This window comes from Phaethon lepturus, unplaced genomic scaffold, assembly GCF_000687285.1.
Source record: "Phaethon lepturus isolate BGI_N335 unplaced genomic scaffold, ASM68728v1 scaffold55819, whole genome shotgun sequence".
NCBI lineage: Eukaryota > Metazoa > Chordata > Aves > Phaethontiformes > Phaethontidae > Phaethon > Phaethon lepturus.
Window position 1 is genome coordinate 281 of NW_010565243.1, and position 10,743 is coordinate 11,023.

At 38.3% G+C, this 10,743-nt stretch overlaps 1 protein-coding gene across 1 annotated transcript; it reads left to right on the forward strand.

Annotated features, from left to right (window-relative positions):
* The first annotated feature begins 2,828 nt into the window (after positions 1 to 2,828).
* CHID1 (chitinase domain containing 1) lies at positions 2,829 to 9,790 on the forward strand. The gene is made up of 6 exons (XM_010295098.1): positions 2,829 to 2,996; positions 4,416 to 4,565; positions 5,421 to 5,553; positions 6,603 to 6,647; positions 7,974 to 8,080; positions 9,725 to 9,790. The coding sequence occupies exons 1-6, from the start codon at positions 2,871 to 2,873 to the stop codon at positions 9,788 to 9,790; spliced, it is 627 nt and encodes a 208-aa protein (XP_010293400.1). The 5' UTR covers positions 2,829 to 2,870.
* Positions 9,791 to 10,743: the final 953 nt, after the last annotated feature.

Genomic DNA, 10,743 nt, shown 5'->3' on the forward strand with positions numbered 1-10,743 from the left:
TTTAAGAACACCTGAATAGTATGCGTGCTGGGCTGCTTTTACTAAGTGATGTAGACGACTCCTGCAGCAGTAGTTTAAGAATCTGGTTTCTTCATTAGAAATAAAGTGTAAGCGTTAACTCTGCCAGCCTCCAAGATTATTTAGTTTCTTTGGTTGCTTCTTTTGGACAACCTAAATATATGGCGGCTTTTCTCCCTTTTAAAAATAAAGATGCATTTAAAACAGCTGACTAAAAGTATGTTACCTCATGTGGAGACTGGTTAAACAGCATTTGTGATCTGGCATAGAGAGAAAGCTGGGCTTCAGATCAGTTTGTCAAAAGGTGTTAAACCTTAAGTTGTCCATAGTATCAGTTGAACAAAGACACAAGCAGAGTTAATCTTCAATTTTGCTTGCCTTCTGCAGTGACACAGGAAATAAACAAGAGTGCCAAGCTCATACAGTTCTACTCAGTTTAGTTAGGTTGAGGAGAATTAAAAAATTATGAAGGAAGGTTTGCAGAAGAAAAACTTGATGGGGATGTAGTTTTGTAAAGCTTGCAAAATTCGTGTTCATAAAGTTTCCATAAAGAGCATTTTAAGTTTGACTAATTCATCTTCATGTAGTAGAGTGATGCGTCTACTTAATTTTCACTAAACCGATGTTGTTAAAGAGCAAGTTATTAAACTAAGGTTCCAACTAAGAGTCGATATTGAGCTGTCACTGGCAGAAACCATTTTGCCACAGGCTCAGTGCTTCCTATAGATTTAGGAGTGGATGTTGACTTAATAATTGGCAGATGGATATGATCATGTCAAGAAAATGAGCACATTTTGATGTATAATTAGAGTTCAGTGATTTTTTTTTTTTTAACTTCTGTTCTTCAGCTGTTAAATGTTAACTTCTCCTCAGGGAAGTGGATGCTGTTGCTAATTGTTTCTGCAAGTGAAATCAAACACCTCGAAATCAATGTGTACCAGCTTCTGGAAGAATTGATCCTGTCCAAATAGTTAAGACTTGTATTGACTATTCAGGCTCTCAGTTGTTCCTCCCTGCAGTAATTTATAGATCCTGCCAAGTTAAATAGAACAGAGTAGATGCTATCAACAGCAATCTGCTTTGTATAATTTTTTAGGATGTGGAAAACAAGGGGGTTACCAGTGACCTTGAAGTCAAAGCAGCAGCGTAGCACCTTAAGTATTAATAATAGTGAATTTCAAATGGTATAGCAATTTAGCTTTTACCCTGCCCTCTAGATCCAAGAAGTATTAGAAGGCTTTCTGCTTTTATTTTGCAGTCTTTATAAGACTTTACTGAAGCCCTCAAATCATTTTGTACATGAGGTTTTTGATGCTCTATGTTCTTTGGTGCGAGTGGCATTGTTTTTTTCAAGCTTCTGCTGCCATCATCCTTCTGCTTTGTTCCCTACTCACTCCTTTGTTTTTTCCTCAGAATCCCTAACTCCTGCAATAAATATCTCTGCTTTTTAAAACCTCACTGCTAAACCAACCACATCCAAATATACTTAAGTTTATTGAATTGTTGATCTCATCTCTGCATTACCACTGTTGGTCTCAAATAGCAGCTGTTTCATTGAGTGCACTTCCATTTAACCTTTAAGGTTCCTTCTGCTATCATGTTACTGCCACAGTACTCCTTTAGAGTGCTCAGTCTGCTGTTGAGGGATCCCTGTCCCGATATGTTGTACAGAAACAAAATACTCAAACTTTGAGCAGCACTTGTTACCAGTGCCAGCAGAACAACAAGGCTTGTAAATATGACTTTAACAAATGATCTTATAAGTCTTTAAAGTGAGTGGTAGAAATGTTAATTCTTCAAAATAATACAAGAAATGAGAATTTTTTAAGTTTGACGAAACTTCAGAAAATTATGGGAAAGGTAACCTTTTTTTCTTCTCCATTAGGATCTCATAATTATGATAAGCAGCCTGATACATATTCAGAGCTACTAGTTTACTACAGATGAAAGCTAGTCCTGGTTTGATGCTTAGGACTTCCAGAATTCTAACAGGTTGCTTTTCTTCATTCCAGTACTCTATCTCCTTTTGCCCTGGTTGCCCTAATGCTAAATATTTTTTCTCTGTTTTCTTCTTATCCACTTCTGGGAACGAGGCTGGAAAACCAGTGTTGACTCATTAATGGGGAGAGGTTGAAAAACAAGCTCTGGCTGTATTTGAAATTTTTTTTTTGTAAAGTCTTTCCTCTGACAGAACTAAGGTGTGATAGATAAATAGCACTGAACAGAACTGTTCTCTATTAATTCTCAATTATTTTATCTGGAGCTGGGACAAACTGTCAAGGTCATTCTTCTAGACCAAAAGGACCTCTATTTTTTTTTTTTCAATTCTGTGTGTATCACTGACTTGACAAGGAATTGAAAGCAGTGTTCTCACCTGTTAGAGTAAAGGCACATAGCTGTAAGCATATAGCTATAATCCTTTCTGTCTCTTAATTAATTTGTGACTTGCTGACTGGGTTAGGCAGGAGCAGAAACAAATGGTATCTCCTATTTGCTATAGAAAAGGTAAGGTGGTACTGTAATTGTTCTGGGCAGCAGACATTTATCTTAGTTTCAGCTGTAAACTCTTTAGAAGGGAAGCTGCAAGTGTCCAACTCACTTTCTCTGTGATACACCTACTGAAACAGGGAACAAAAAAAGATGTTCGAGCCTAGGAATCTCTTAAAATACTCTGCTATTTTGCTGCTAGAGCAAAAGCACTCTTAAAACGGTACTGACGTAATAAGTCTGATTCTAGAGGGCAGAAGGTAAGACAATTGCTTAACTTTTCTTAGAGAAGAAAACAAAATTGTTATATTCGCCTGTTCACAGAGATTTGAACCCTTATATTTTCAGGGCAGGAGAAATTTGACATGGGGAAAAACACCATAAGACTTCTCTGTACTTCACTGTCTTTTACCATGATTTGGTGGCTAGCTGAAGGTACCCTGTCAAAAACAGATGCAAAGAAAGGTGCTACAAAAAAACTTGAAGAAAAGGTAAGAGAAATAGCTGAAACGCTCATCTTATCTAACACATGCTGTGAACTGATTAAACTTTGGTAAAGGGATTCTCATTCTGTCAAAACAGTGTTAAAAGCAACTACACATTTCTGCTGAAGCTTATGCTCACAAATAAGACTACCTGAAACTGTCCTTTCCTTCAGCTTTTATGAGTGTCACAAACAGTTCATTCCTTGAACCAATATGATGTAGACTTCTGGAGCTTTATCCCCCATGCAAGCTGCAGAAGCAGGAAGTTTTTGTCCCCTCATGCATAGGTAAAGGATATGTACTTCCATCCCTTTGGAAAGAGGGGCAGGGAGCAGTAGTTTGGGCCAGGACCACTAGATCTGGTGGAGAGGAAGGTGTTAGCCTTGCCAATGGGAAGGCTGTATCCTGACAGAAGAGGTTGAAGAGCCTTCGAACCAGCAGTTCCTTTGCAGGCAGAAGTGATTCAGAATCCTGTAGCCATCTGAGCAAGTGGAACCAACATGCTGAAGTCTCTCTTAACTTGCTGAGCATATCCTGCATGTGTTCTTTCAAAACTGCAAGAAGGCAAAGCAGTGCGAGAGAAAGGATGTATATAGAGAGGAAGTATATACCAGTGTGTATGCCAAGTATATGTACTTAAGTTTTGCGAAGCACGTTAAGTAAAAAAGTAGACATGCTGAAAATCCTTTCCCCTAAATTGTAAGTATAGTTAATCCTTCATTATGCAGATACATCTCTCATTGTTTGTATTGCTTGCTCATCATTTACCAGGAAGAAAATGTAGTCTGTAGTTAGTGAGGATAATACAAAGTGTTAAGACAGGCCTTATCCCTAAAAGGATAAGTTCTTAGGCCTAATCGACAGATGGTTTCTGCGTACTCACTGTGCACACTTTATTAGGCCTTCTCACTCTATTTCTGTCTGCTAAAACTATTTGTGCTGTTCTAGTTGAAGCAGATCTTCCTTAAAGAAAGGTGTTCAGAACTGTGGCCTTGAGTAACCACAATGCAGTGTACTCAGTCTAAAATCTATTCAGTTTAAAAGTCATCTTCAAATTCTTGGTTAAGAACTCCTAACCACTTTTTATCATTTTGGGGATAACATGCCAGAAAGCATTGACTAGAGGGCAGAGCCTCATCAGCTGTAGTGAATGATGTTCCTTACTCCTATCACTTCTTTATTTTCTTTTTGTTTATATGCTTTTTGCCTTGCAAACAAAGTAAGTTTACTGATGATGACGACAAATAATTTCTGAGCACTTCCGTCTTTCAGTCTTAAACTGCTCTGCATCATTTAAAAGGAATGATCAGAGTTTAATGATGTGTGTGGTGTTTTTTTTTTTTTTCCTTTTCTTTTTGAAGTCTGTTGCTGTTGAAAGTAGCTGCTTCATACAGCTGGTTCTAAAAACTGTCTTCTCCTCCCCAGATGCTGCATTCTGATAAAAATGTGCAGGACCGGGGGCTGGTAGTTGTGGATACAAAGGCAAAGGATATTATACTGGAACACAGAAGTTATTGCTCCAAGAAGATGAAGGAAAGACATTTCTCAGGAGATGTTCTGGGATATATTACTCCTGTAAGTCAATAAAATGAATAAAGTTGGTGCTTTGAATTAATGCAGCAGACTGTGCTAATCTGCAATCTCGCATCCCTGCTTTAAAAGCATTTTTATAATAATTGGAACTTCTGGTCAAATACAGTCGAATAGCCGGGGGATTATTTGAGAGCTGGCTTGGGATTCAGGTGGTCTCAAACCCTTGTTCTCTCATCCATGTCTTGGAGGATGTCTAGGTCTTAATTGTTTTCCTTCTTACTGGTAAAACAGAGATGATAGTATTCTCTTGTCCTTGATGACACGTCAAGTTGCAGCAAAGTCAGAACAGGAGGTCTGTTCATACAGTGTCCTCACACCATGCAGCTACCAACTTGGACCTTCTAAATAAACATTAAGAATTTTATGCTGCCGTCAAACTGATCTCTTTTGCTCTCCAGCCTTACTACTATTGAAAGCATCCTTTCTTGAATAATAATAATTTCTTCCTTCTGTTTAGAGGATGCTTTTCAGTTGTTTCATTCTTACACTGCTCAAAAGAGAAATAGGTGCCCTATAAATATTCACCTTTCTCAAGTTCTCTTGAACATAAATGCAGAGTGTGTAAATTCAAAACTGTGTTGGAATCTACAGGCAAATTCCTGTAGTTCAGGTGAATTTGCACCATTTGAAGATTGCCTTTCATGTAGCTATCAGAGTTTCCAGAGTACTTTCTTATTTAAATAAAAACAATGTCCCAGAAGGTTTCCTCAGGCTAACAAATGGGGATCTAGCAAATGATGACATTTGTGTTAATTTGTATTGGTCAAAAGTAAAGTGAACTGTATATCTTGCTGTTGAGCCTCTCATTTTTTTTTTTTTCCTCCTTTGTTTTGGAAGTGGAACAGCCATGGCTATGATATTGCTAAAATATTTGGAAACAAATTTACACTAATCTCACCAGTCTGGTTACAAGTGAAAAGAAGAGGGAAGGAAAGGTTCCAATTCACTGGGCTCCATGATGCTGATAAAGGTGTTTCTTTCTTTTTCTTTGAATATGCATTGCAAGTAAGATTACTGGTCTTGTTGCAGACTAGGTAGCTTTGGCAGTATATACATGTGGGTTTTTCTGGTTCTGCCTCATGGTGAAGTACTTTCATCAGTTCCATTTTTTGGGGAGTTTTCTTCAGAGTGAACTTCTTTCTGTCCCCACGGCCTTCTGTGTGTGTACATAGTTTATCTGTCCAAAGAATAAGCAGAAAGACTGGCTTTTCCACCAGGCTGTCTACAAAGCCTCTCTTAAAGAAAAGGAAGGGACAAAGAATCTGTGCAGGCAGAAACAGTCTTTGGTGTTTGCACTGTGCAGTTATTTACCTGTTGTGTTTGTTTTTTCCCCCCCTTTGAAAAAATCTTTGGGTGAATTTGGTTTGGGAATGGAAGATAAATTTAATCTGAAGAGAATTTTTTCCTCCACTGTCAAGAAGCTGGCAGCAAGTTCAGATTTAAGCTAGTATGTTCTTAAATAATAACTAAGTAGTTTATGGTTTTGAACTTTATTGAATGTGGAATCTCATTTGAAACAGCTATAATTCTTACCATGTTGATGCCTACTAACAAATTCATTCTAGTGCAATGACTGCCAAGAGGAGTGGATGGGACATTTGAAAACACCATCTTAAAAAAAAACAAACCACAAAACAAACAAAAAAAAACCCACAAAAAAACCAACATAACATCACTTCCAGGTGATGCTTGGTGACTACAGAAGTGTTGTTCTGAGTAGGCAGTAAGATAGTTTCCATGATGAGACACAAAGAACTGTAAGCAGCAGGGAGGGGTTGGGTAGGGACTCTTGTAAGATTGTCGTAAATGCTAGTTATGCTGTGGTGGAGGTGAATAGCTTCAAAATCTGTGCATTAGAGGATGTTTTGTCTGTGTTGGTTATGAACTAGTAGTCTGCAGCAGGAAGATAGATATAATGAAACTATGATACATTAGTTGAAGAATGCTTGAAAATGTGTTGTCATTGTCAACATCATTTATATTTTAACAGTTGTACTCTTACTTGATACTGTTTGACAGGTTGGATGAAAGATGTCAGAAAAACCTCCAAAAACATCAAAATAGGTGAGCTTCTGTTTTATGTTTGTTTGGTTTTTATCATCTTTAACTGCTAGCACAGCAAAAGAAGGCTTGGTTCCAGATATGTATGGGAGAAAGGGAGGTTACCTTAGCATAGTTGTATGAAGGAAGAAGTCTGAGAAGAAAAATAAAAAGTTAACTATAGATAGTTAAGTAACTGAAGTGTTGATCCTGTTGGTGCCCTAATGTTTTGCCTTAACTTCTCATCTCTGGATAAACCCTGGGTCACAGGGCCCTCTCTGAAGGGGTGCTTTGTATATAATACTACGTGCTTACCTGGGTGAGCAGTCTTCAGACTTGTGACTTAGGGGTTCTGCCTAGTTAAAAAGAAAAAAAGAATCCAAATCTGAGTCAGACTTTCCTGCATGATAGTAGAAAAGTTCTCCTTTGTCTCTCTCTCCTTGAAGCTGGGAACTCAAGGGATGTGCCACAGTGTGTGTCTTCAGGGAGAATGACAAACACTGCTATAGAAATAATACTGTGCTGGACTTCTTACATTTGTCTATAGCAAGAATTCTGTGGAACTGTGAACCCTTTCTTGATTCAGAAGGGAGTAAGAAACCTGAAATGCATGAGAAAAATTGAATGCTCAGTCAGATACTTTAAATTACTTCATCTGCCAGATGATAAAGCCTTTGAAATCTCTCTAGACTCCTCTAAAATACTCTTTTACATCCTTGGTAGTTAGAAAGGGCTTAGACATAGCTCTGTGTGAGTTGTTAGCTTTTCCAGTGTGCATGATTGTTTACTGTTTGAACAGCAGTTTTCCTGACTCTTGTTTGACTATGTTTTTAGTGTTTTGTGTTGCTAGAAAGAGAAATTACGTGAGCTTAAGTGCCCATGTTTTCCAAAATAAAAATTTGTCAGAGGATCTTGAGATGAGTAGAAGAGTGAAGTAATATAGAGCTGTATACGAAAGACTAAATTAGAGTTGGAGGTGAACTTTTCCATCTTGTTCTTGTGGTAGAAGAAATGCATAACTTACAGAAAGATTGCTGTTTCATGTTGGTGTTCTTTTAAGACTCTACTTGGGGCTCTAAGTGATAGTACAATCAAGTGAAGGTATCTTTTTCTTAAAACTTGCATCAGTTCTGACCTTTTAACTAAACATAAAATGAAGAATATTCTACAATGTCAATTCATCTGGGCTGCCAAAGTTGGTCAGAGTAAAAGAGCGATGATCTTAGGCATGTAATATGTTGTTTAGTGGCATCTCTGCTTGTATCTGCTGTATTCTGTCTCTGCAGAAATATTCCAGTGTAGATAACAAATTCTTAATTTTCACTACTGATTGACGACTTTGCTTGATAGTGCCTCGAATTTTGTTTGATGGCTGGACTTACCAGGACTTCGAGAGTGTTTTTGGCAGTGAGGATGAGATAGAGGAGCTTTCCAAGAATATCGTTCTGCTAGCCAAGGTAAAAAGGCTATTTGCTAATGCTTATAAAATAGTGTGAAGTGATACTTGATTCTGTTTGTAATGGGTGTTTTCTCATTTCCAGTAGTTCTGTATTTTACAAAATAAAATTCTGCTCAAAACAATAAGGAGGCAGGATTCTTAGTAGTGTGTCCTAGTACATATCCAGTTCCTGTAAATACGAAGTACAGCAATACTTAAGTGTCGTTAATTACAAGTCTGAAGTGAGACTACGTAAGTCTGATCGACATAACCTCGTTATTATTGGCAACTGCACTGGTGACTTTTGCCTGCTATAAATTGTGATTGATAAAACCTGTTCCAAACAGCTGACGGGCTGAACCTTACTGAGGCGGATGCCTGATAAGCTTCATGGAGGTTGCCTAGTGAGCAGACTGCTTTCTTTTAAATATTTATTAAAAAAATAAATCTATTAAGCAGGGGCTAATCTCATTAGTGGTGTTTTTTGATAGGCAGAAAAAGGGTCATGGGTGTAATGAGTACTGTTTTCTGTGTTACAGGAGTACATTCAGGCTGGGTGTGCTAGAGCTAATGAGCCACTTTAATACCAAGAATAATACCAAGGTCTGATAAAACAGTTTCCTTAAAATGTTAAGAGGCTGGGGTGAGAAGAGGATTTCCTTTAAGGAATGGTTACTGTTTGCTAAGGTTTTCTGGGCAGCCCCTTAGCTGATGTCTTTAGAGCTATGTATGTGTAGGACTAGACAAGTTGCACCCAAAAGACATTCAGCTTCAGTGGTTGATGCATGACAGCCTGCTTAATTACCATCAGAATAAGTTTTCTCACTTGCTACACGATGTCAAGAAATCTTAATGTCCTCTAGAGGAAGATGGATGTGGAGGTAAACTGAATAGTTGCTTAAACTGATACATCAGTTTTAGGTCCTCAGTAACAGTTAGCTTCTTAAGGAAAGGGTATTCAAGTACAACACTATCCTTGATCACACTAAACATAAATTACCATTAGTGGGATTAATTGTGGGAGATGTTTGGAATCATGCCTATGCCAAATTAGCATTTACATCTTTAGACTCAAGAGCTCGTGAGCTTTTTCCCAATATACATGTAACTGAGTGTCAAATTATTTGCTTAACAACTGTCTTTCATTAGTGGCTGAATTTTCCCAGTCCAATACAGGTTTATCCTGTAAGAGTAGAAGTCATGGATAACTAATAGAGATTTTAGACTAGATATAAGGAAGAAATTTTTCACAGTGAGGGTGATGAAACACTGGAAGAGGTTGCCCAGAGAGGTGCTAGATGCCCCATCCCTGGCAACATTCAAGGTCAGCTTGGACGGAGCTCTGGGCAACCTGATCTAGTTGAAGATGTCCCTGCTCATTGCAGGGAGGTTGGACTAGATGACCTTCAAAGGTCCCTTCCAACCCAAACTATTTTATGATCTTATGATTTTCAACTTTTGCATGTTTGTTAAATAAAGTGTGCTGCTTCATGAAATGCTGCATTAAAGACAAAGCTGGTATAAGAAAACAAAGCATGTTCAATCTGTAATAGTACAAGAAAAACTACAGAAATTGTGTGCTTTGATACTGAATTATCACCTCTGATACAAGCATAATGAATAAGCATGGAGATTAACTGTATATTGTCGATTCCCTTGACAGAATGAAAATTTTGATGGTTTTGTGGTTGAAGTTTGGAATCAGCTGGGAAATCAAAAGCAAACGTGAGTATAAATCTCTAGGATGCAATTCCTAGAAATTGATTCCTTTAAAGCATCTTTTTACTTTGTCCATGTTGATTTGAATTTGTCGTTAGAAAAAAATACACTTCATTCTAGGACAACTCGATTGTTCCAGTTATCTTATAATGAAGTAGAAGAGTCTACTCCACTCCACATGAGCTCAAAGATTACATAATAATCTTCGTAGTGGACCTAGCAGACCAGATTAGCCTTTCATACTTGAGTTCTGCAAGATGTTACTGTTGTACAAGGGTGAAGAGGGCACCTCAATTGCACGCTTATTCAGATGGTGGCACTGGCTTTTATTATAACATTGATTGGTTTGGGTTACTGGGTGAAGCTTGGAAGCGTGGGATGCTTTCGAGACCACCAGACTTGAGGTGATTAAGAAACCTTCCAAATCTTTATATAGAGATCTTTTAGACATACTGAAACTAAAACCAAAATCCCCATTCTGAAACAGATCTAGGGAGAAATTGGCTTCCAGTTCTTGCAAGCACAGTGTATTTTAAACTTTGGAGTAGTTGATCTACCTTTTGGTAGCTCTGCTATGAAGTTTCAGTGAGTCTGCCTTTATTGGAGCCAATAAACTGAAGGACTTATCCATTTTAAGCTGTTTCCTGACATATTTGATCTCGGTACAGGGGAAGATTATGGAGTGGTTCATCTTGAGGGTGCTCACAGGGCATGTGCAGGACAACCAAGGGATCAGGCCCAGACAACATGGGTTCATGAAAGGCAGGTCCTGCTTGACCAACCTGATCTCCTCCTATGACTGGCTGACCCGCCTAGTGGATGAGGGAAAGGATGTGGATGTTGTCTGCCTGGACTTTAGTAAAGCCTTTGACAGCGTCTCCCACAGCATTCTCCTGGAGAAACTGGTGGCTCGTGGCTTAAACAGGTGTACCCTTTGCTGAGTAAAGAACTGGCTGGGTGGCT

What these genes read in the sequence shown, in the direction of transcription:
- CHID1 (XM_010295098.1), top strand. Translation starts at nt 2,871, where the DNA reads ATGGGGAAAAACACCATAAGACTTCTCTGTACTTCACTGTCTTTTACC. An exon ending in TTCTGGGATATATTACTCCT is followed by an intron (nt 4,566 to 5,420) that starts GTAAGTCAATAA and finishes TTGTTTTGGAAG; the next exon opens with TGGAACAGCCATGGCTATGA. An exon ending in ATATCGTTCTGCTAGCCAAG is followed by an intron (nt 8,081 to 9,724) that starts GTAAAAAGGCTA and finishes TTCCCTTGACAG; the next exon opens with AATGAAAATTTTGATGGTTT.